This window comes from Psittacula echo (assembly GCF_963264785.1).
Source record: "Psittacula echo genome assembly, chromosome: 10".
In the NCBI taxonomy this organism is placed as follows: Eukaryota; Metazoa; Chordata; class Aves; order Psittaciformes; family Psittacidae; genus Psittacula; species Psittacula echo.
Window position 1 is genome coordinate 1202697 of NC_137741.1, and position 26091 is coordinate 1228787.

Sequence of the window (26091 nt, forward strand, 5' to 3'; positions counted from 1 at the left end):
GAAACACAGTAACCATAATTTGGCAAAACTAGCTGGTTTGGGCCCAAAGACAAACAAAAAGTTAGGCCACCCTTTCTCTCTGCTGAGGGAATGGGATACCAAAGGAGGCTCCTTACCCATCGCCCGCAGAAACTCTTCATAGAGTTCAAAGGTCATGAGAGGGTTGGGCAGATCTCGGAGCCACTGCTTGAACACGCTGGCAATGACGTGGATGTTGTAGTCATCTAAATTCACACTATCAATGTCTGGGTTCGGCAACAGAATGAGGAAAAACGAAAAAACCAAGAGGCAACAATCAATATGAAGCCATTAGTGAAGCCAAGGGGTTGGACCAGGTGACCATTAGAGGTCCCTTCCAACCCAAACCATTCTATGAGAAGCTTCTCCTCTACAATAAAAACGTTTGTTTGCCACCCCAAACCCACACTGTGTTCAATGGCAAGAAGCCCAGCACCTGATCTCATCTCTACCTGTTAAATATAGAGAGAAATGCATTTCCCGGGGCAAGGAACCTTGGGTTAAACCAGGATTTCTTTTCTTGCTGGCATCAATTGCTACAGTGTAAGTAAAGCAGTCTTTTCTCTCAACCAGAATTACTTATTTCAGGTACTGCACCCAAAACGCATGAGTTGGTGACTTGGGTTTTGTTGGAGATGTGAAAGCACCACTTGCACAGGAAGGAAGGCAGGACAGCTCCCTTGTTTCATCCGGATGAAGCATTCCCTCTTCCTCACATCCAACCTTGTTGTTGCAGAGATTTTTCTCCCCGCATGGTTTTTCCCCATTCATTTACCTGTATCAAGTCCTTGCCGCAGCTCCTTGATCTTGTTGGTGGACCCTGATTTTCTGTAAATGCCCTCTGTGTACAGCCCATGCATTTCGATGTAGTTGATGAGCTTCTCCACCAGCACCGGCACTGCCCGCTCCTCACTGGTCAACCGGGAGAGCTCCACACCAAACTGCCGAGACGACAGCTCGGGGTCATACTGAGGAGGAAAAGGGAGAAAAGGGGTCGAAAATCCTTCCAGGAAGCAACGCTGGTGCAGTGCTCAGATCCGGCTGCCCTTCAGGCTTCTTCAGCTGATCCAGGTGATGTGCAAGTCAGTCTAATGAAGGACAGCCAGCAGTTATGTCTTGCAATGCTAAGTTGGTCTCTGAAATCATAAAACTTTGGATCTTCTTTCTTTAACCACCCAACTGTGGTATATTCTCAGCCTGGCAGAGCCAAGGCAGCCAGGCATGGTCCTCCTCCACCTCCTGCCTCTCTGGCATCATCTCCAGGATGATTTCACTCCCCAAAGAGGATGCACAAAGAGGATGCACAGGTAAATCTGAGTCTTGAGGACTTAGATCAACTTGCAGCATTGGCAATTACAAACTATCCGTGAACAAACATGATGCTAAAATAAGAGCATGAAAATCCCCATCTACATCTGCCAGGACAGACCCTTTTGCTGGCTGCAAACACTCACTGGAGATTGGGTAACTGGCACATTCCAATTTGGACAAGGTCCTCCTGCATGGGAGATTCTGAGTGGGAAAATTCAAAAGACTAGGTGAAATATTGACAGGAATTCCTGGTGCCAGCGAAAGGGATGTGAAAAGGCATAGGCTGCAACCCAGTCATCAACAAGATGGTGGTGACCATGACCCAGGTCACAGCTGCCCTTATAACCACTCCTGCATCTTTGTTTTCCCCATTCAGGTTCATCCTTTCACTAATCTGTCAACCTTATGCGATGATGTGGGGAAGATGCCCACATTGTTTCCTGTTCTAGGGAAAAAACCCACCCCAGGAACACCTGGTCTCAGCTACCAGCTGAAATTCATCACCTGCTGCTCAAATGGCCATCAGCAAACATGATGACACAAACCCCATGTGCTGCTTTACACAAGGCAGGTAGCGCTGAGATGAAGCATGGGTGAAAGCAAGTCCACGGCCATAGACAGAGATGAAATTGGCGTTTGCTCAAGTTCACCATAGATCTGGAGAAACAGATCCAGTCTGGGACAAGGCTAACAGTTACAAAGTCAACTGTTGCCAGAAAATAAAGACCTCTTTCTCAAAGCATAAGAGAGGGTTTGTGGCTCCCTGTCACTGAAAACAAGTACAGACAAGCCAGAGCCTTCCTAGAGAAGGACCTCCAACCACCCAGGTGGAAAGCTACAGTCAACTTGCTTCCTTGGGTATAGCACAAAAACTTCCTTGTGCAGAGATACCTCAAGAAACGAGATGGGTCCAAGCACCTCTGAGTTTCTCCTCCTAAAATAATCAGAGATCTCATTGGACTTCCCAGATTTTAGAGCAGAAACTCATGTGAGGTGTTCCCAGCTCCTGCAGAAACACTCCCAGAAAGGGAAGGAGTGCAGCAAAAATACTATATATATTCAAAATACAAGTATATTCATACATATGTTCAATGTATATATTCAGCTTACTGGGAAAAATGTAATGATGCAGCTTTATAGAGGCTGTTCTTCCTTGAGAAGCCTCACAAGGAGCTGACAAAGCTTTGCACACATTATTACCCTGGCTGTATTATCATCCTTTTTGGGCACAAAATAAACTATTTCAAACAAAAACCTCCAAATCCTGATGGCTCACATTAGCCAGAGCGACCAGTTACATTCATTCACTGTCCTCCATATGCTTAAACCCCAGCATAGAGTATTTAATTCCCCTCTAAGGAGGATGGTGAGTGCTTGAGCATCCTCCACTCACCCTTCCTTGCTCAGCTGTTGTGCTGCTGCCGTTGGGAGACTGTGCTGTGAGCCTCAACAGGGACCAACTGGGTTAAGAATAACCCCTATTTCCAAGAATAATCCTACATTTAAGGCTAACCCCCCCATTTCCAAGTCCTATAAGCTGTAAGGACAGCTTTCTATGGTTCAGTGTGGTTAAAAAGCAGAGAACATCACTGCACCATCTGCTGCATGACTGCGCAGATATACAGTGACGCATCACTGCGTTAGTCCCCCTGCAAACACCAAAGCACCGGCTGGAGAGACCTTCAGGGATCTCTGGTCCAAGCTGCTGCTCGAAGGAGGGTTATTGCCAGCATTATATCAAGTTCTGTGCCTGCAAACATTTTTTATACAAACTTGGGTTCACTGAAAGAAAATGAAAGATGATGAAAGAAAAGGAGTGATATTTACCTTTTTGGAGCACTTGGTCGTGGTTTTAAGACAGCACTTCTTGTGACAAGCATATTTACATACTGCAATGAAGAAAAGGAGGATTTAATAATCCAAAAAGTCAGATCACTGGAGAAATATGAATTAATATGAATTAAGTAGCTCCTCACAGGACTAGCAGGTCAAAAGCACGCTGAATTTGCAGTTTCCAGAGGCCAAATCTGTATTAGATCCACTCAAACAAACAGAAAAAAAATGAAGCCTTTAATTATAAAAGTCCCATATTTATGTCCCTGAAACATTAAACTCAACTTGGAAAATAATCATGAGTCACTCTGAGCTATCAGACATAAATAGAATCATAGAATCCCAGACTGGTTTGGATTGGAAGGGACCTTAAGATCATCCAGCTCCAACCCCTGCCACGGGCAGGGACACCTTCCACTAGAGCAGGTTGCTCCAAGCCCCTGTGTCCAACCTGGCCTTGAACACTGCCAGGGATGGGGCAGCCACAGCTTCCCTGGGCACCCTGTGCCAGCACCTCAGCACCCTCACAATAAAGAACTTCTGCCTTAGATCCAACCTGAAATTCCCCTGTTTCAGTTTGAACCCATCACCCCTTGTCCTTTCTCTACAGTCCCTGATGAAGAGTCCCTCTCCATCATCCTTATAGGCCCCCTTCAGACACTGGAAGCTGCTCTGAGGTCTCCACGCAGCTTCTCTTCTCCAGGCTGAACAGCCCCAATGTTTTCAGCCTGTCTCCATATGGGAGGTGCTCCAGCTCCTGATCATCCTCGTGGCCTCCTGTGGACTTGCTCCAATAAAACACCCTCAAAGAGGTTGGAAATAGCACGTAATCTGTATTCTTCCTGTCCTGTGCTTCAGCTTGAAATATCCAGGGCTGATACTTCCAACTTAAGCAAAGAAATGTTGGAAAATCCAAAGCAATGGATTGATCTTTCCCATTGATCCTCCTCCATTTTCCTGAGCTCCCCAGAAATTCCCGTGCCTGGAGGCCAAACGGGCTAAACCAGATGAATTCACCAAGGTCATGAGACCTACAGGCATCCTATGGGCTGAAGCTGCAGGGTATGTTTGCCATACCTGACTCTACCATCCTTCTTACTGTGACAAATATGGTTTGACCCTATGGGATGACCATAGGACCTTATGGGATAAAATATGTAACATGCAAAGCTCCCCCTCTCCAAACTGCAACATGAGGACTGGAAGGGCTGCTGGGACGGACTTACTAGTTGACTTCAAAAACCCTTAAGATCTGTCCCAAAAGATCTTTTAATGTGAAAAAACACAAGTTGTTTGAGAGTGGGGCTGCAGGAAAGAGCAGCAAATACCTTTCAAAATGCAAAAGCTCATCACTGTGATACAAACTCATGAAAACAGACCAAAGAGAGTGTGCTTACATTTACAAACAGAAGCCCTGTCCATTATCCAGATCAAGGAGGAGCAATATTCACAGTACGTGGGGATGCTGTACTGGGTCGCCTTAAAAATGTGACCGTTGTGCTCTTCCACCTGCAATGATAAAGGTTGAGTGGCAATTAAAAGGAGATGCGTGCTTAGTGTGCTGCAAAACAAGGAGATGAACATGGTCAGCTCACCAGCTTTTAGCTGTTATTTGCTTTTATTTGCTATTTTTATTTCCTTTTCAGCCCAATAACCCCACAAGCAACCCAATCCAGCCTTTATGGGAACTGAACCATCACACAAGCAAGTCAGAAACAGTGTTTGACTGAGGTTGGCTGGTCAACTTCTCCATGTTAAGAGGATTCTTCCACGCATCCATGGCTCCTTTTTGCTTTGCATCTGCATCCTTACTAATGCTATCAGATCCTTTAGGAAAAAAGGGGATGTAATCTCCTACATCTCTGATATTAGAGATCTAAACCACACTCTGTAAGTTTATGTAGAAACCTAGAACACTTTCTGTTTTCCTCTGAGTTCTATAATAACTCTTGACATTACATTTACTGTCTTGACTGATGTGGGATGAGTTTTCAGAGAACAACCTACAGTGATCCTTGATCAAACAAACACATCCACCCCCATCCACCTTTCCAGCACATCCTTTCACAGCTGCATGTTCATTACAGTGTGACGTTCAGATCTCAGCATAGGATGGTCATGACCAGGTCTCTTATAGCTCATCATTCTGGGCGCAAGAACATTCATTATTTAATGTGTTCAACTCACCACATCTGCTTCCTTTTTTCTTCTCTTTTTTCGTTCTGTTTTTGGCACCTGGCATTGGAAAGAGATTTAAGTGTATTTAGGGGCAATTTCCCCAGGTAAAGTGCATGAAGGGCTCTTATCTCATGTTGCCCACTGCTTTCCACCCTATTCTCCAGTGCATCTGCAGCCCCAGGAGAGCCACTTTAGAAAACCCTCCTATGGATCACCCGTTTTCAGAAATCCCCTGGACAACTGCCCCCCTCTTCATCCCAGAGCTGAGGTTAGCTGCTGCTCTAGCTCCAAGTCCTGCAGCAGTGACCTGATCTCCCATCTCATGCAAGACACCTGAGGAGAATGCGGCACAGCACTGTAGCCAGAGCTGATGCTCAGCCTGCTCTGAAGAAAACCTGCCTGGAGAGAAGCATGGGGAGGACTTGGAGCAGAAGAGCCAGAAGATGGGGTATTTACACAATAAACCCCACCTCCCAAGCCCAGCCAGAGACCACATGGCTGTCCTCTCAGGCAATACAGAACAGAAAGTGAGGAGATCAGGAGACCACGCTGTGAGCAATGACTGTTCTAAAGACCATACCTAGACCCTGAGGACAGCCACTGCCCATGTGCACTTCTGCAACCCAACCGATGGTGATATGGTCACTTGGGAAGAGGTCAGGAGACCAGGAAAGCTTGTATCTCTTTCACTTTTCCTCAAAGACTGGAGAAAACCCCCCAAAACTAAAAAACGAAGCACCAGGAGTTGCCTTTCTGACCATCCATAGATGGTTGCAGCTTTGCCCTGAAGACAACATCTACACATTGGCATTGGCCAAAGCTCAGCTTAGCCCTGATGTGAACTGGGTTTGCTGAGTGCAGTGAAACACAACCAACGAATCACCCTTATGTTGTCCACCTCAGCTTAAAGTAGAGGAGAAGACAACAGAGGCTTCCATGTGTCTACAGAGAGCACAACCCTATGGAAAGACAATTCCCAAACCTTCAAGCAGCTTAAGAAAAGTGCCAACTACCTTTACCGCAGTGTAGTCCAGGGGTTTGTACTCTATCATATATTCATCCAGGAAGACTTTGAAGGTGTTGACCCAGACTTTAACTGGAGACTCACTCCAGTCTCTCTGCTCAAGTCTCATAGTCTTCTCCAGAATCTGCTCGAATAAGGCGTAAAGGTCCTTATAGCGGATGCTTTTCCCATCATCCATCTTTTAAGGGAACAGAAGCAAAAAGAGAAGTGATTTTTATACAGCCCAGATTGCCTTTTAACCTCCAGACAATCATTTCAGGCTGCCTAGCTTCCAACCACTCAGGAAAGGTCCAAGTATGATAAAAAGAAGGAAAATCGGATCATCTAACAGTTGCTTCATGACCTTTGGCAGGGTGGCTTCTCAGTGTGCAGAGCAGTAGGATGTTAAGTGCCAGATCAAGTCTTAGAGGGAACTTTCCATGCAATCTGAGCAATAAATTAGCTTTTCTTGATCACTGTGATCATGAGCCATAGCAATCATTGCTCAAATTCAGAAGCAGCAGAAGAGCAGAGCTCCACATTGCTCAGATGTCTCCATCTCTTATAAATGTAACACAGAAGCTTTCAGGTACTTTGGGTGGCAAAGAGTGCATTGACTTACTGTCATCTCCCATTTGATTATAATGAGGCCATTAGAAATCTCTACGCAACATGTGTCAAGAGCTGGCTGAAGAGTAACAGTTAGTCCAAATTTACAGCTCATGGGACTGAATGCAAAGGAAGAGTATCTATCCTTTGGGATAAGCAGACCAGGAATGGAAGACTCAGCAATGTCTCCACCACCCGGAGGATGCAGAGCATCTTGTTTTTCCTGGAGGTGGAAGTTCTCACCCATGATCCGGTCACTTACCGCCAACGCCGAGGAGTAAAAGCTGAAGATGTTCTGTCGGAATTCCTTCAGCGCTTTCTTGAACACAACATCCACGAGTGTGTCCTTCTTGCTGTCCTCATTATCCAGTTCATTCATCTGGGAAACCAAAGGGGTTTATTCACCCATGCCACTTGTGCTGCGGCTGAGCACTGTGTGAGATGAAGCAGCTGCTCAGCCACAGGCAGATGATGTTAATAATGATTACAAGGTGGTTTCTCCTGCATGCAAACTAGAAACATGAGCATTTCCCTGCAGCCATCAACTCCTGCCCTCTGAGGTCACCCATTTTTGATAAGGGGCAGCACAAAGCAATGGAAGCACTGAAGCATGCCACCTTCTCTCCCAAGCCTGCCCTGGTGCATGCAGTGCACCCTAGATGAATTATTAGTATTGCAATTCTGGTGTCCTCAAAAGAAGAAGGACATGGAACTATTGGAGCAAGTCCAGAGGAGGGCCAGAAGGATGATCAGAGGCTGCAGCATCTCCCATATGAAGACAGCCTGAGAACATATGGCTGTTCAGCCTGGAGAAGAGAAGCTGCATGGAGACCTCAGAGCAGCTTCCAGTGTCTGAAGGGGGCTACAAGAATGCTGGAGAGGGACCCTTCATTAGGGACTGCAGCGACTGGACAGGAGGTGATGGGTTCAAACTGAAACAGGGGAAGTTCAGGTTAGATCTTAGGCAGAAGCTCTTCCCTGTGAGGGTGCTGAGGCGCTGGCCCAGGGTGCCCAGAGAAGCTGTGGCTGCCCCATCCCTGGCAGTGTTCAAGGCCAGGTTGGACACAGGGGCTTGGAGCAACCTGCTCTAGTGGAAGGTGTCCCTGCCTGTGGCAGGGGTTGGAACTGGATGATCTTAAGCTCCCTTCCAACCCAAACCATTCTGATTCTACTGCTTCCCCCAGGATAATTTTGGCTTTGTTGCCTCTGTCTGCTCTTTGAGCTCTCTGAAGATTTAGCTGGAGCATTGAGGAGGGAGTTACCTTTTTCAAGAGAAACTCATCCATGCTCTTCAAGTCGCTAGTGCTGGTTATGATCTGCAGTGAGTCGTTCTGCCACTGCACGGGCTCCAGAGCCACATTGCTGATCTTGACGCTGCGCTTGCGTTTCACTTTGGGAGAGGGCTCCTTGTTCTCCTTGAACTCCCGTCGGTAGATACCGGCCAGCTCAGGGCTCCGAGGGGGGGTCAGGTGGTGAGGACCCAACTCTGTGGGTGATAATCACAAAGGGGGACAGAGACTGAAGAGCAGATGAAAAAGAATTCTGCCAATAAACCAGGGAGATGGGCACTGGTGTAAACCTGGGGAGGGGAAAAGCACTGGGTGGTATATTAAGATTAAATGCAATTTCTCCTTTGGTTATTTCCTCCATCAAGAGGTGAAACATCTGCCCATGTCCAGACAGCTGCTGGGAGAATTAGTGACATAGAATTCCTCTAGGACCCATTCTGGATCCCAGCCTTTAACCTACTTGCCATCATTTTGGGTTGTCGCTGTCTGTGAATTCAAGAGACATGAACTAGCATGGACATTCAATTTGTGCAGCTTCCCAACCCGTTTTCCCACAGCAGCCTCAGCTAGACCACACCACCATACACAATACTCCCATTACAGATACCCTATAGATAAACCAACCTTCCTCTGTTCTACATCTTTACCCAAGTCCCTATATTTAGGGCTACGCTTGGTTGCAACGTAAAGCCAGGTTCACACTAGCTTTTCCCTCTGTCATGAGACCAGACACAGATTCTCTGCTCCTTACACCACCAGCACCATGCCACCCCACACTTACCTTCACTAAGCTGCAAACCAGAAATCACCTCCCTGCCAGGGGCTTCTTGCTCCGCATACAACTCCAGCAGCTCAGACTGGGTAGCAAGCTTCTCCCGTGAGGTCTTCTTCTCCCCCTGCTTTCCCTTCACCCAGAACCTCATCTTGGCTCGCTGAGGCCTGGAAATAAGTTGTGGAAAGAGGAACCTTGTCAACTAGGAAATGCCCTTCTACCTAAAACTACCCCAAATGTCCTGACCTTCATGGTGTTTGAGGAGGAGTTAAATAAACAACTTCTACTGGGAAAACCAGGCTACTTGTGCTCAAGAAAGGCAAGAAACTCGAGTTTCATGCATGCAATTAGATGGTTTGGGATGGGACATCGGGCCCATGTCATCACAACAGGATACCTTTTCTAATTGGGCATGTCTGCAGTCATGTAGGAAAGGCTGGACAAGTAACAACTTTGAGTGGTGGAGCTTCAAAGGAGCCAGGGTGGTTCAGAAAGGTGATGGAGAGCAAGAACGAAACGGAAGGGACTCGCCTCCCATCTCCAGCCATGTTTCCTACCTCCCGTCTGGAGCCAGGCTCTTCTGCGTAGCCACCAGCTTCCCGATCTCCCCCTGAGACATCGTTTTGTGCAGTTTTGTCTGGCCTTCCCCTGAGGCGAATCGCTGCACCGTCTGTAACAAGTCCAAGCACGAAGCGTTTAACTATGAGACAACTCTTTGGGTGCCACCTGGTTTTTAGTTTGTCCCAGCAAAAATGAGGTATTTCATGTCTTAAGTCTTTATTTCAGAGGGGGTTGGAGCCAGATGATCTTAAGGTCCTTTCCAACCCTAACTGTTCTATGATTCTGATTTCCATCTGTCTAGAGGTGAAAACCTGTAGTCTTGTTGAGCTAGCTACAATTACTGAGATCTTTTCATGACTCCTAAGAAAGAAAGGCATTTCCCTTGCTCCAGCTCTACACTGAGGTCCAATCTCCTTTTTCCTTGAGCCACCAATGAAGAAAATCAGTGTGCACCAAGCCATGGGTCCTCATCATCCAGCCTGCACAGCCACTCCACCATCATGGTCTGAGCAGCCCAGCTCTCCATCGTAGAAGAGCCATGTTAGCCATGAAGAAGTGATTTGTGGTGTTCCCAGCACCAAAGGAACCTTCAACCTCATGGATCTGTCCCAGCAGAGCTTCCTCTTTCAACTCTTGTTGAGGACTTTACAGAAAAGATGACCAAAGTCTTTGTGCTAAAGACAGATCAAAATGAACCCTCTAGAAAAAAGAAATTTTACAGTTCAACATAAAGGATATCTGCCTTGGCCAACATGTAAATGCCCTGGGATCATTGTGAACGGTGAAATGAATTTGCAACAATTGAACCTATCAGGATTCCACGAAACAGCCCAGAAATAGTTTTGATGTACTTAAAAACTATAGCCATTTTTGTTCTTTTTTTCCCCACTGCAGCTGTGATTTCAGAGCTGCCCTTCTGGAGGAGAGACTTTCAGCATGAGGAAATCCGGTTGTATTGTAGTTCAGGAGATGACCGTCAAATATCTCCTGTAGCTGAATGTCTCAGCTGACCACAATGTGGGGTTCAGCATTTCTTTTTCTTCTATTAAAATATTGAAAATAAAATGATATAAAATACGGGCTGCAGGGGAGTCACATTTCCCATATTCACTCTTCAGCGCTCCATTTTTCACCCCTGGGCTAACCTCTCTGCCAGCCAGGAGATGGCAGCACATAAGGCAGATGGGAAAGAAAGAAACTGCCTAAACCACCAAACGGTTTCTCCTGCTGCTTTTATGTTTAGGTGATGATCACGCATAAATTGTGGATGGATACTGGAAAACAGCCCTTAAACCCATAAAAGTTATTATCATCCAGTCCAAACTTATTACTTGCTTTTCAAAATGACTTGTATAAATATTTGCCCCCCCCCCCCCCGATAAAGTTTTGTTCTTGAGTAATTTCAACCTTTTAATGAATTTTAGCGCCTTGTTTTTTGGTTTTGGGGGTTTTAAAAGTATTCTGTGGGGAAATTTACTTCCTTTTTTGGTATTTCAAAGCACATTGGTATGTACTGACAGTGGCCAGCAGGCTAAAGGAATCACCAGAGCAAGGCAGAGGTTGCTCTACAGGCCACCACGTACACCTTATTCTTAAAATGTCTATCATATCTACTGCACAAGCAGATTTAGAGTACAGATGATGGAGTAGTGCAAGTGAAACCACTGGCTCACACAGAAGACTCTTGAGTCAAAAACATCTGTAATGCACTTTATAGACAAAACTGGATGAAGGATGTTCTACCATTACTATCATCACCTCTCTCTGCTCTGCCCCAATTCTTGACCTACTATTGTTCAGCATTTCTTCTGCTGGTACAGCAAGTTGTCCAGCTTTTGAAAGTAAGCACTAAACCACATTTTTGGGGTTAGATCCTTCTGTTTGAGGGACTTCTTCAAGAAGCTCTGAAGGGGAAGGTCCTCATATGGGTGCGAAACCTTCTTACTTGTCAAGAAGAGCCTCTACACTAGAAAATCTCTGGACAGGGAACACCAAAAAGCATCACATGTGGGTAAATGACAATAGCTGGGGGCCTGTTGTCCCCTGGATGAAGAAGAGACCAAAGAGCAACCTCTGTTTCACCCACCCATGCTAGCAAGAAAGAACTACGGCCAAGAGACTTGTCCTAGCAGGCAGCAGTGCTACGTGCTGCTCTGAAGAGCTTCCTAAAGTGTGATGCCTCTCTGAATGGCTTAGGAAAAGAGATCTTTTCCACTGCTGGCTCTTCAGGCATGCTTGGGGTCAGACTGGTGACAGTTACTTGGATGAAATTTTGCCAATTTGTGGCTTTGTATGGAGCAAAATGACTGCATCATTATCCAGGTCCTTCTGTCTAAGAGCCTCTGCCAAAGGAGGCTGCATTCAGAAGGTATTCCTGGTGTGGTTTCTCAAACCAAGGCTTTCCATTTATCCACTGCAGGAAAGCTCTCTGGACTTAGGTGCAAAACTGAAGCGGTATTAACGTGTGGTGACCTCAGCCAGGAGCTATTCCTCCCACTTGGACCTGTCTCACAGCAAGGTAGATGAATCCTCAGCTAGTCACTAGCCAAAAAACTCAACCAACCTTTGAAGGCTTGGTTTTGTCAGGAAGCCCTTTAGCCTTAAAGGCACCTTGGAGTCAAGTGTACTTTCAGCAGCAACCTTACATGCTGGTGCACCTCGGGGTTCAGCTCTGGCTGAAGATGAATTTGGTTTTTGCTGCTCTGGGATACCTCAGACTTAGGTCAGGAGCATCAGTTTTTGGTGGACCTTTATTTACCAGCTGGTGATACGCAATCAGTAACTTGATGGTCAAGAAACTAATGGGCAAACCAGGCAGGGTCTCACCCAGTGCAGCTGGTGAGCCATCACATGCTCAGCTTCCCAAGGTTGCACGAGATCTCTCTTTCATCCGTTCAGCAGCCCTTGGCCACTGAGCAGAGCATTAAGAGAGGCTTTTTTTGGACAGTCATAGCTGGGGGGCAGAAGCTGTATGAATAAGCTACTGAGCAGCATGGAAACCAGCCCATGCATGGTGGCTGCCTGACTCGTCTTCATGTGAACATCACAAGACACAACGAATGTGTCTGCAGAAATATCAACCTACTTGATCTTGTACCCGAACCAACCTGCACCAGCATTGCTCTATCATAGGCTGTTCCTCAGCAACACTCAACCAGCCTTTGCTAATAAATACGGATAAGCAGTCCCTAGATTTTGCTACTTGTGGCAATCCTGACCCAGAAAAGCCACAAGCCAAAGGGCTGGTCTCAAACCTGCAATACAGAATACAGATGGAAACACTGTACATGTTGTCAGGACGTACAGACATAGGGTATCGCTGAGCACATGACTTCATGGGTAGTATTTGCTAGAAAGCAGAACTCAACTACACAAGTGCTGACCACCAGTTAGAGCTAGTGATGGAGAGCAGGGAAGAAGAGGGATATAGGAGAGATGAGAGACAGCTACTACTACTACTAGCATGCGATGGGAGCTGTTAAACCAGGTGAGCAAAGTCCCAAGGAGCATTTCCAATGAGCCATGTCCCCCCCAAGGATGGAGCTTGCCAAGCACCAGCCCAGCACCTTTCACGTCCCAGCAGGAAAGGTTTCTACCGCTAAAAAAGCCCTAAAGCTTTGTAAGAGGGCAGCCTCCAGGAATGCAGCACAGCATTCCAGGTACAATGCAGCCTCTTGCCCAGGGCTTTGGCCAGGCTTTTCACTACATCAAATTCTCCCTTTCCTGATCTACAAGCAGGGAGAAGTGCAAAGATGCAGCCAAGCAATCTCAGTTCACAGAGCTGTGTTGTTCAGTCAGGTTTCGAGTATTCCTGGCTCAAAATCCCTAGAAATTTGTCAAAAGCAACTTTAAAAATTCATGGAATTTGGGAATATCTGCCCTCTTCCAGTGACAAAATTATCCTGGGAAAAAAATGGCCCTTTATAATAAAAGCTGCTAACAGGAAAGTCACAAAAAGCCCCCTTTGGCTATCTGCCTTTCTTGGAAAAGCGGATTTCAGGATCACACAAGATGTTTGCCAGACACACAGTAATGCTGTAGCACAAAATACATCAGTGACTTCAGTTGTCCTGCTTTTCTTTGGTTTCATACTCAGCTCCACATCCTGCCCTGTAGCTGGAGTGGAGGAGCAAGGCAGCTCTACTCAACGCTTCATCTGGGCTCTTAGGGCAGGAGACAACTCCTGGTGTTTATCCACACTTCCATGGGAACATCTCAAGCACCTCAGGAAAAAAGCAGGAGTGGGTTGGAAGCTGTTGGCCTCTTCACTCCTGAAACCTGTCAGTTTGTGATTTTCCAAAAGCAGCTTATCTGGGCAGGAGATTAAGCCTGAGATGCAAATGCTCTGCAGTGCAGGCTCACGTAGCATGGACCTGCCAAGGGACACCAGTTACTGAGCTCGAAAAAGCCAGGAAGGCAGGTCTGGTTTTAAAAACCTCACTGCTTCATTCCCACCGCATTTTTATTGCCCAGTTTACATGGAGTTGCCTTTCCTAAGATGTCATCTGCCAGCATTACTCCAAGAATTGAGGACTGAATAGTCACAGGATACTGTGGCTAAAGATACAAAATCTAAAGTAACAGAAGGTGCAAGATTCATGTAGTTTTCTTTGTTGTCTGTTGCTTTTTGGACAATATTTGATTGGATCTTTTCAATGCAATGCTCCAGAAGAGGTGTGGAATCATAGCTGATACCGAATAAAGCCAGAAAACACCCCCATGACCAAGAAATACAAATGATTTCCCTGTGTCACATCCTTGTCAGCTGTGTTTGCCAGGTTTACCCATCTACAGCATCCTTGGGAGTGGGAAAAGAAGCAGTGGAGGGGTCAGTTAAGATTAGCAAAGAAAGGCTCCCAAAGCTCCACTCGCTCTCTTGTTCCATTTCCCACACCACGTTGATAAAAATTACCATTTCGGAGTCACTGTAACAGGCCTGGCCCAGGCGGGCGGCAGGCACCGCCTCGGCTTGAGGAGGTTGCTCAGAGGAGAGAAGGAACTCAAAATTGCCACCGCAATCATCTTCCTCCGTATCCCCCTCCCCATCAGCAAAAGTACCTCTAGTCAAGAAATCGGAGCGCGTCCGCGCCATGCGGGCTTTCTTTTTATGGGTCGGTCTGGGAACCTGCTTGACCAAAGGATAAAAAAAACAACAAAAAGAGGGTTTTAAAATAAAAAGGAGATTCTAGTGATGGTTGGCATCCTAGTGTAGCCCTAGCACATCTCTAAGTGACACTGCGGCCCACGGAGGGGATACAATATTATCATATCTAGCGCAAAAAAGGACTAGGGAAAACAAGAACCAAGACAGCACGGTGAAAACGGACAATCACGGATGTTACTCAAACGTATGTTAAACCAAACCAAGACAAGACTGTGTCGGACAGTGTTTGCCATCAGGACCGTGAGATCCTTTTCATCTAGAGCTGCTATGAACTAATGTCATGAGGGCTTTGTGTTTTTCAGAGAAGGTGTGAAGGTTGCTATATCATGATATAGCCCTCCCCTACGTCTAGCAGCCCTTGTGCTTTATAGTCCACCTCTTCAAAGCTTTTGAGGGAAAACTGGCAGAATAAGGTTTTTTCTCCCCCTTTCTTCAATTAAAAGAGAAAACAAACAAGCTACAACTTACCTCTCCTTTGCCAGACCCTGGCATCTTAAACGGCTTCCTGGCTAGTTCACCCTTGGAAAGGCATTGATGATTTGCTTCTCTGCTGAAACACAACACAACAGAGATGTTTCATCTTCTCCGACAAACCTTCCCACCATCCCAGCCCAGCTCACATGAGTGTACAAGTGCACAGCCCAAGCAACCAAGACCATATTGCAAGTTTGAAGTCATCAGGTTTTGGAATCACTTTGAATTCTTCAAGATTTGAATAAATACCAAAGGATTGAGAAGACATGAAGTTCTGCCTGCAAACTCTACCCATCATGGTGGTTATGGAGAGTACCTTTTCATGTCTGGATTCTCAAATGTGATTGTTCTGTTGTCGAATAAAGAGTAAATTACAGGAGTTTTTAAAATCTATATATATTTTTTCTAACCCTATTGCTTGTTCTGTGCATTAACCAGGAAAATAAATGGATTTTTCTGGGGGGGGGGGGGGGAACTATTCTCAAACACCCACTTCCAAAACAGTTCTCCAGGACCTCCTGCAGATTTCCATTTGAACTGGTTCAGAAGGACAGCATCCTCACTTTGCATCTTCATAGCATTAAAAAATACACCCACTTAAGGTGCTTTTTGCTCAGCTCACTCTTTCTACTATCACATCTGAATAAAATGATAGACGCGTACGATAGATATAATGATAAGCCAGGTTGGATAGGGCTTTGAGCAACCTGCTCTAGTTGAAGATGTCCCTGCTCATTGCAGGGGGGTTGGACTAGATGAGCTCTGAATGTCCCTTCCAGCCCAAACTATTCCATGATTCTGTGTGTCTAGACTTAATTAAAGAAGCTGCACAAAATAAATGGGAATCTCCTCCCATCACAACAGCACATAAACCACGAGACTTCTTCACCTGGAGGTACCCTGAGTTACCAACAGCAAACACTGACTGGGAGCTTAATTTCCTTGGGAAAGGTGCATCAAGCTTCTGGGGAGGGTTTATGTCCTTTTTGAGCTATATGGCCAGAAACTCTCCAAAATTACACAAGGCAGCTTAAGCCACATGACAGAGTGGGAGCAAACACTGTCCCAGGATTTTGCTGTGGTCTCTGGCCCCTGTGCTGGAGCAGTCCACCATGTGAGCAATCTGATGGAGCTGAACAATCGTTAAGCCCATTACATGTGTAATTATACACATGAAAAATTCATACCCCGAACTCTCTCTGGAGGTTTGTTGGTTTTGACTCTGCCATGGTGGGACTGTCCAATGGCTTTGTTGGCTGTGTTAATCATATAGGAAACAAGAAAAATCCAGAAATATTGTGCCTTGTCCGGTCATTTCTACTCTGACCACTTAAAAATCCTAAGAATTCTTCTCTTTCTCTTTTACCTTCAGAAATAAACTCCTATCACTGTTCATCTAGGAGAAATGAAAGCAGTGTCAACCCTCTTGCTGTTACCACTCCTCACCTGCTAAAGTCCATGATTATCTCCCCTGGCTTACATTACACTCATCATATACAGGACAGCTCTTTTTCCTTTTTGTCTCATTGCTAGAAGATGTAGAAACCCATTTTCACTGGGGGTTTTGTACACTCTATTTGGACTATTTGTATAAAATAGCCTCTAGCAGAACAAAAAGCCTATGGAGAAAGACTACAGAGAAAGCACACCATCTTCTACTCACTGGAGGCCAAAAGGATTGTCTTTTGGGGTGAAGAACATAGCGCTTGCCCTCGCCTCCTCAGTGGCCTGGTTGGGCATTCGGGGCTGCCGGATACGCTCCGTCCTCGAGAAGTGGCTGCCTGGATGGTCCCTGGGATCCAGAGCCGGTCTGGAATGGCATCGGGCTTCCAGCGCTGATCCCAATTGACCTTCTTTTCGCTCCATGAACATGCTGACAGGTCTGTCTCTGGGAGCACTGTGAGCTGGAGAGCTTCCCCTGGTCCCAACTGTGAGACCTTTGATGTCCACTGATGAGGTTGGAGCCACACCAGTTGTGGGGCCATGCTCCCCCTTGCTCTGGGGGTGCAGGATAAGGACTGACTGAGGCCGGCTCTCCGGTTTTTTGGTTGGTTTGAGGGAGGAGTCCTTCATCCTGTTCTGCTCTGCCCTCTGCAATGCCTCCATTCTCCCTTGCTGCTCAAAGGCTTTGCGTTGTCTCTCCAGAATTTCCTTCTGCTGACGGATCTGCTCCATCATCTCTCTCTCATTTTGCAGCTGAAGCTGCTTTTGCCTTTCCTCTTTCTCCACGTTGAGTTTTTCCAGTCTCTTGATGACAGAGTCTGGAGAACGGGCCTGTGTGGCAGTCGCTGTCCCACACTCCTCTCTCTTGGTAGAGGACTTCTCCTCATCCCTTCCCAAAGCTCTGCTCTGCTCTGGCTCAGAGTCCTTCCTGACCTCAGAAAATGCAACTGTCTTCTCCTCTTTTTCCACTGCTTTGTTCTTCAGGTTATTCTCCATCAGCTTCACCTTCACATTGTCTTGTGGTGGAACATAGAAAGTAGGTAGGTTGCTGGAAAGGAAGGTTTCTCTTGGATGCGCCTTGTTTATAACATTCTGGGGGTCACAGATGACGTGCTCCTTCACGGTGAGGTTATCAGGTAGCTCCAAGTCTGCAGGTATCCTCCTGCCACTGGGTAAATTGCTGTTCACATCTGCCCCACAGAAAGACTTCTGCACGTGAGCCTGGGGACTGCTAGGCAAAGAGTCAGTGGACAATGATTGCACATCCTGCTCATCTAAAACTAAGGAAGCAAGTTTATTACTTGGGGTATCTTCACAGCTTAACATCTCAAAGCTCCCTTGAGAGCTTTCACTCTCTGGGGTTCCCTGAGGGGAATGAAGTGCTTCAGACACCAGCTCGGTGGACCACCGCCGCTCTTCGGAAGGTGACAGCCCACCGGTGGAGCGGACCTTGAGCAGCTCCAAGCTGAATTTTGCCTGTTCCAGTTCACGCATCCTCCGGCTTTCTCTTTTTGCGCGAACCACTTTTTTCTGGTTGAGGTCCTCCAGCGACTTGGGTCTCTCTCTCACGATGACCTCCTCCTCTGTGTCCATCCCACTCTGGCTACTGGCTCTCTCATGCCTTTTGTACAATAAATTCCCAGAAGTATCCAGTGGGTCCGTGTGATTCACCCGATTATTTTCCATCAGCGATTTATGTTCCTCTATAGCTCTCACTCGCTCTTCAAATGAGCCATCCTCCCACTTAGATGGGTCAGAGCCCCTAATTTCCAAAGCATCATCTGCCTCTAGCCCATCCTCTTCTCTAACAGACAGGCCATTCTCCAGCTGCATCTCTTTTAATCGCTGCTCTTTCAAAGCTCTAAACCTGCAAGAAAGCACAAAACCAGCATAATTTTGGATGCACTGAACTGTGTCCACTCATGTCCCTTCAAGGCACTGTGACAGTGGCATCTCATCACCTCACCACCATCAGGATCGCAAGCAACTCTCCTTGCACATCTGGTGCAAGTCAATGCGCGTGCAAGTTCAGTTTTCAACCTTCTCCTCTTATGCCACCTCTCCTACTCAAGGACTGCCCCAACACACCTGAAAGCTCCTCTCGTGCTGACAGCAGCAACTCCAGCCTCCATCCCTGGTCTAGCTCGTTTATGAGCTGACAGAGGCAGAAAAGCTCAAACTGTTGCATCCCCTTGGCTTCTCCATCTTCACCATCCTGCCTGGGCTGCCTCTGGTACAGCTAGCAGGCACTTGCACCCAGCACCCAAATCTTCCACCCTATGTCAAGGTGCTCCACACCTTGCAGGCAGTGTCTCCGGAGAACAAACCAAGACCTGCCCTGTGGCCAGCAAGCCAAGGCATGGCTGGAAATGCTCTCCCCTTTGCAGCAGCTGGCTCCAGTATCTCTTATCCCCGTGAGCCAGCGCAGCAACCAGATCGGTGAGGCAATCTGAGTTAAAAATAGGCTACTTAAAGTGGTGCTGCTGCCAAGGGAAAGAAAAACCAACTTGGGAGTATTTATGGCCTCGGCTTTCCACTGCCTACGTGCTCCAACCTGAAATAGGCTCTGCTTATTCTAAGAGTAGGATGTGCAGCTAAATAAACTCCTTTGTTAGAACAGGACACTTCATCAGGGACTGCAGTGACAGGACAAGGGGTGATGGGTTCAAACTGAAACAGGGGATATTTAGGCCAGATATAAAGAAGAAGTGCTTCCCTGTGAGGGTGCTGAGGCGCTGGCCCAGGGTGCCCAGAGAAGCTGTGGCTGCCCCATCCCTGGCAGTGTTCAAGACAGAGCCTTGGGTGACATGGCCTAGTGTGAGGTGGCAGAGGGTTGAAACTGGATGATCTTAAGGTCCTTTCCAACCCAAACCATTCTATGACTCTGTGATTCTATAAAGCACGGGCAAAGGAGGGATCAGGCCAGGTCAGGCCAGGGTCAGGGATCTTACAAAGGGTCACCCTCCTCTTGAAGTCCAAGCAGTGCTTGATTTCAGATCAACCACCTCCCTCCCCAGTGAGCATCACGAGAAAATGTTCTCATTTTAACCAGTGATGTTACCTTTGTCGTGCTAAATATCCTCTGCAGGCTGCCTGCAAGCAGATGACTTTGCTTCTGCAGGCTGCGTACAGCTGCTTTGCGTGGTGCCCTCGCCAGGCTGCCTGGATGCTGGTGGCCGCGTCGTGCCGCCTCTTGGTGTGCTCCCGCCAGCAGCTCTGGATGAGGTGGGCTGCAAACTGCATCTGCAGGAACCTGCGCCTCTGCATGAAGCCACGCCAGTGGGCCTGGAGAACAACAGCGGCTTTGCCGAGGACAAGAGGGTCTGCGGATGGTTCCCCTTGCTTTCGGCTCTGGTAACTGCGCCAAAACCTCTGCAAACACAGCAGGCAGTTCCTTGTAACGGGTGTTGTGTGCAGGTGGGAGAGCACCTGCCTTTACCCAACCTTTCCAGCTCTGTCTCCCCCATTCCCAACTTATTATGGCATTAGGAGTCAAATCCTGATAGTAAGCTCCTTCCTTAGAGAGGGGACCTGATTTTACCCACCAGCTATATCTGTAGGATGCGTGGATTGTAATTACCATCACATACCTGTATGATGACTGCAGCTTGCCTTAAGCTCAGGAACTGCCTCCTGCAGAGCATGCTGCGGAACCAGCGCTGCAGCAGCGTGATCCGGCGCAGCACCTCCTGATGCAGCAGGTCCTGCAGAAGCTGCCGCTCGCGCTCCTTCACGAAAACCTGGCCAAACCCCCCAAAGGAAACACAAGCATGAGAGCTTCCGAGGCCACAACAGAGAGGATTTAAACCTCCTGGGGTCTGGTGCCCTGGATACCCAGAAGAAAGTTCAGCAGCTGGTTTTAGTCAAGCCACCTCTAACAGGCTTCTGCAGTTTCATCTGCATCTGGGGACTGTCCAAGGGCTGAATGACAGAGCCTCTGCTTTCCCTTCAGGGGAGACAAACTGACAGCTATTGTATTGAGCTGTGTCTGCACACAGACATAGGTTTTTGAAGGCTACCTCATTACAACCAGACTTGGAACTTGGTTAACACAAAACAATGATGTTCCTTACTAGTTTTGTGTTAATAATATTCCAAGCTTCATTTAAGCCATTGGCTTCTAGCAAATAGTTTCATCGATTAAAAACATATATAAAGATGTTAATTTATAATTACAGAAATGCAGGCAAATGTTATATCTGTATCTTAAACATAAGTCTGAGTTGAGGATAAACATTTACCATTGTTCTTCCAACTTGATAATTGTCCGGATCCAGTTTTATTTTCTGGAAGAAATCATGGATATTGTGCTTAGATGGGTTGATTCCTTGAGGCAGAAGGACATGGAAATGGTTCACAAAATCCTAAGAAGAAAAAAACCCCAAGATTCGGTTAGATGGGTCCTATTGTGTCCCTTCCTTCCATAAATAATGGATTTGCTCCACTGGTCACATGAAACAGGATCTATTGCATGAGCAGAGGGACAGGCAGCATTTTACAGACTGGGGAACACCAAGTTTCATCCACCATTTGTGGTTTGACAGAAAACACATCAGAGCAGGGATGCAGCAATGTTCAAAGGTCTTTCAGTGTGGGAGGAGAGGTTCATCTCGAGCAAAAGGGCTCCAAATCCTCAGCAAGAGCTGCTATGGAAGGGGGTTATCAGTATCTGCAAAGCATGTCTGAGATGCTCCATCAATTACTGCTGTGAGGACTCAAAGAGTGGAGGAGGTACGAGAGGAGAGATTCTCCCAAGTAAAGGTGGGATCTACTCTCACAGCAAAAAACAACAGCAGTTTTCCTTTTCTAAAGAGCTGCTGTGCAGGACACGACATCTGGCCCTAAGCAGCTGCCAGCAGGGAACAAATCGGCATGAGGAACCCATGAAAGGACTGACATATGTGCAAAACCTGCAAACACAGGGAAAAGAAGAACACAGGAAAAGCTGGATAACTCCGGCCATTTGGAGGATGCCAATCACCCGCCTGCTGGGATGCAGCCAGCACTGACATGACAGGCCAAACACCATTCCCAGGTGAATCCAAAACACACACAGAAGAGCACACATAAATTGGATCCCTTTTTCTTTGCAAAAAAGAAGGCCACATTACAAAACACCCGCTTTTGTTCAAAACCATGATGTTGTTATCTGCAGAGGTGCCTGCAGTCCACTGAGGTCTAGGACCAGCTTACTAGGAATCAGCAGTGCAGCAGAGGACTGCTCCATGTCTGATATCAGCTCATTACATTCACTGCCTTGCATCAGCTGTAAGTTCATTACTTTGGAAAACAGATGAGCTACCAGCATTCAGACAACTCTGATAACGGCGCTAAAGATGGGGAAAGAGGGAAACGTTTTACTCAACCTGGAAGGAGTATTTGCAGCCATATCCTGACTGGCGAATGCGAACGGTCTCCAGCATCCCTGTGTACCGCAGCTGCCTCAGCACCAGGCTGTCGCTGAACCTCAGGGGCAGCTGGAAGGGGAAAACCAGGTCAATGATGAGTAAATATTCCCTTTAACTGAAGTTTTTAAGTGTATAGATGGGTAAAGGGATTCAGCAGATGTACCACATCTGCAAGACACACACATTGCAATGATGCGAGGGGAGGGAGGGAATGCAGGTCCTCAGAACCGTGCTAATCCCACCATGGTTAAATCCTGTTTCTGTCCAAGCAGCCATCAGATGGAGACTTTCAAACAGATATACAGAGCTATAAAGAAGATTTTTGGAGCCCTTAAACTGAATAAGAGCCCCCTAGGGCACAGCTAAAGATTATGAGCAACTGAATCTCCTAGGCCTAAAGCTTCATCTTTAAATGCGTGAACAAAACTCCAAAGGAGTAAACCATAAGAGAGTATCACTACTGCAATGTTTATCTTGAACTGAGAGTCCTCAGCCCATGAAACATGCCCGAAATCCAGTTCAAGAAATGTGATGCATCACTGAGTTAGTTTGCATAATGTTATGAAAATTAGTTTTGAATAATTAGCTTATTCTAAAAGTATCTGCTTTTACCTACAGAAACTTTACTTTAAAGAAGCTTTAAGGCTCAGTAACAGAACAAGTGAATTCACAGCCCTGACAATTTCTATTACAGGGGGCAGGAGCTTCAAAGCAGTCAAATTCATTTATTAAATTCAATATAAAACTCAACCCCTATGTTTTTCATATGTGCGCTTCTACAATTATAAGAAGAGGCAGTGCAGTTCATCAAGGGCAACGCTCCAGTGATAACATCCATCCTTTCCCCTGATTATACACAATTACCTTCTAAATCCAGCTCAGTTTTGGCCTCCTTTTCTTTTTAACCCCCTGAAAAAATTACACCACATTTCCAAGATGATTTTTAGCAGCACTGGTCTCCTGCGATGGGATTTACCTTTTCAGCGTTGGATCGAATGCACTTGACAAAATAAGGTTCTGCTTGGCCAAGGGTCTCCATCAGCTTGTTGAGCGAGGCCTGCAACACAGAAGACATCTTCAGTTGGGAAATGAAGAAGAGACCATGATGAATAATGAAAATCCAAGTGCTTAAACCAGAAAACAAAACCATACTGGAATAAATGAAGAGTAAAGCAGGCAGATGGGAAGTTGTTTCCCAAGATGAGTGTTTCAGCCCTAGCAATTTGGCTGGGTTTGTCTTTGCACCCAGCAAATTAGCTAGAGAAATACAACGCTGAGTTGTGTTTTCAGATCCCCTGGTTGACCTTTTCACATCAGCTATGTAATGATTTTCAAAGCCTGTGAACCCTGAACAAAGTTGGTTTTAGAGGAGAATAGCTTCAATGCTGGTATATTATCATAGAATCATAGAATGGTTTGAGTTGGAAAGGACCTTAAGATCATCCAGTTTCAACCCCCTGCCATGCAGACTCCACACAACTTCCACTAGAGCAGCTTGCTTGAACTCGAGCCTGGCCTTGAACACTGCCAGGGATGGGGCAGCCACAGCTTCTCCAGACAACCCATTCCAGTGCCTCAGCACCCTCACAATAAAGAACTTCTGCCTTAGATCTAACCTGAACTTCCCCTGTTTCAGTTTGAACCCATCACCCCTTGTCCTATCACTGCAGTCCCTGATGAAGAGTCCCTCTCCAGCATCCTTGTAGCCCCCTTCAGACACTGGAAGCTGCTCTGAGGTCTCCACGCAGCTTCTCTTCTCCAGGCTCAACAGCCCCAATATTCTCAGCCTGTCTTCATACGGGAGGTGCTCCAGTCCCTGATCATCCTCGTGGCTATTCCTGGCCATACTCCTCTGCTGAAGTGTTGTGATCACTGAGAACTGTGAGGTTTCCAGGTTCTCATTTTATATTTCTCCTTTTTCCCACATCATTATTAAAAGCGTAGCCCATAATAATATATTTATATCAGCATCACTGCTATGCTCAGCTGCTCCAGCAGGACATCACACCGAGCTATTCCTCTGCCTTGCAGATCTTTGACTCTTACGCAACAAAGCAGAAACTCTTTCAATAAAAACGTACCAAAACTGAGCTGGCTGGGCTCCTCAGCTGCATTGGGTTCACTGTGCCCTACCAATATTTTGAATATCTCTAATTGTGAGCACATTACTGACATGGCATCAGGAATACACTCCAGACTTGATTCCTCCTGATATTAAGAGCATTTAAAACTCAGTTGTGTAGCAGATGTTCTGCTGCACATTTATTATAAGTAGAGTTATTTTTGATTACACGTGATACTAGAAAGAAGCATTTTGCCTACAGATCTGCTTGCAGGAAGCCTTTTTTCCTTCTGATCATTTAAAGACATCTTTACGGGAAGCCTTTCATGTGTAGAAAAATGTATCTACATCCAGGATCTGGGAAAGAGTAAGGGATAGATCCCATGCATGTGCAATACAGCTGCGTTATCCATATACTAACTGTGTGCAAATGTCATAGAATCCCAGCCTGGTTTGGGTTGGAAGGGGCCTTAAACTCACCCAGCTCCAACCCCTGCCACGGGCAGGGACACCTTCCACTAGAGCAGCTTGCTCCAAGCCCCTGTGTCCAACCTGGCCTTGAACACTGCCAGGGATGGGGCAGCCACAGCTTCTCTGGGCACCCTGGGCCAGCGCCTCAGCACCCTCACAGGGAAGAGCTTCTGCCTAAGAGCTCAGCTCAGTCTCCCCTCGGGCAGGTTAAAGCCATTCCCCTTGGCCTGTCCCTACAGGCCCTTGTCCCAAGCCCCTCTCCAGGTTTCCTGCAGCCCCTTTAGGCACTGGAGCTGCTCTAAGGTCTCCCCTTCAGGAGCCTTCTCTTCTCCAGGCTGAACAAGTCCAACTCTCTCTGTCATTCCCATTGCAGGGAGCAGTGGGAACACCACAACATGGCAGACCTCCACTGGCATGCTCCTGCTTTTCTCCAAAATCACTTTTTTTTACAGAAAAAGAAAGAAAAAAGCACCTATTAATAGATCTGAATCAGTGATGCTGCAGCATCCCACCATGCCCCGCACTGGGTTGAAGGGAAGGAAGGGAGACACACACATGGGATGCAGCCCCTGCTGCAAAGTGCTCCAGACACTGGAAATAGTGGAAATTGGATCATCCTGTGACTGCCTGCCTGTAGGAGGGGGGATTTCCATGTCATCAGCAGCCAGTGACATTCCACACACGGCAGATGGTTCAGGCACCCTCTGCCATCTGGTGCATGCTCTGGTCATCGGGAATCCAAAAAGGACATGCCAGGTCCCTGGATTAACCCTGGACCCTGCTCCTTTGTCCCTCTGCCTGCAAAACTGTCCAGCCACGTGCTCTTCCACCCCCTGCACTCAATATTAAATGCACAGTTTCAGCATCATCCTGTGCTAGACAGGGCAGCATCCTTTCCCTTAGGATACCACCTGCATGCAGGATAAAAGGAGAAGATATAAATCACCGTGCTGCAGTTTACGTCTAATTTTCAGCTGTGAAAGCCATCGCTGCTCTTACAGCACCCTCTAAAACACCTATTTCACCTAAAGACTACTGTAAGTAATAGTTAATATCAATAGGAGACAGAGCAGCTGCAAGCCCAGTGTTGAGGCATTAGTCACAAGGCAGCATTTGCTGATAGCAAACCCCCTCCTCCAACCCTGTGACAGGAAACATTTGTATTTCCTGCCTGTGACCCAATTCCATGTGCTGCAATTTTATTAGCCTGCTCTTGATGAAGAAAATCAATCTCGGCTTGCACCAGGCTGCTCGCGCAAGGAAATGCTTCCCTCAAGTGTTAAATGAAGTCAGGGCTGGAGTGCCCTGCGTTTGTCTTAGAGGAGAAGCAGGCAATCTTATCAGAGCTGCCTCTGACTTCAACTTGGCTTTATCCATTTCACTGAAAGAAGGATGTGTTGTAGGCACAGCTCCTCCATTGTCAAATCATCGCTGAGGAACAGCACAAAGTGTGACGAAAAGGGTATTAGAATGATCTGCTTTGCTGCATAGGGGC

At 46.8% G+C, this 26091-nt stretch overlaps 1 protein-coding gene across 1 annotated transcript in view; it reads right to left on the minus strand.

Annotated features, from left to right (window-relative positions):
• Positions 1 to 26091, minus strand: part of MYO9A (myosin IXA) — a gene marked incomplete at both ends in the record, with an annotated part of 156205 nt that overhangs the window by 6071 nt on the left and 124043 nt on the right. Inside the window, 18 exons of the mRNA XM_080626175.1 lie at positions 117 to 245; positions 794 to 986; positions 3157 to 3218; positions 4560 to 4671; positions 5350 to 5397; positions 6354 to 6542; positions 7215 to 7331; positions 8215 to 8438; positions 9023 to 9180; positions 9571 to 9683; positions 14487 to 14699; positions 15207 to 15288; positions 16876 to 18522; positions 19717 to 20027; positions 20246 to 20395; positions 20897 to 21019; positions 22022 to 22132; positions 23040 to 23120. Coding sequence (XP_080482301.1) covers positions 117 to 245; positions 794 to 986; positions 3157 to 3218; positions 4560 to 4671; positions 5350 to 5397; positions 6354 to 6542; positions 7215 to 7331; positions 8215 to 8438; positions 9023 to 9180; positions 9571 to 9683; positions 14487 to 14699; positions 15207 to 15288; positions 16876 to 18522; positions 19717 to 20027; positions 20246 to 20395; positions 20897 to 21019; positions 22022 to 22132; positions 23040 to 23120 — 4063 coding nt within the window. The remainder of the gene's footprint in view (positions 1 to 116; positions 246 to 793; positions 987 to 3156; positions 3219 to 4559; positions 4672 to 5349; positions 5398 to 6353; positions 6543 to 7214; positions 7332 to 8214; positions 8439 to 9022; positions 9181 to 9570; positions 9684 to 14486; positions 14700 to 15206; positions 15289 to 16875; positions 18523 to 19716; positions 20028 to 20245; positions 20396 to 20896; positions 21020 to 22021; positions 22133 to 23039; positions 23121 to 26091) is intronic.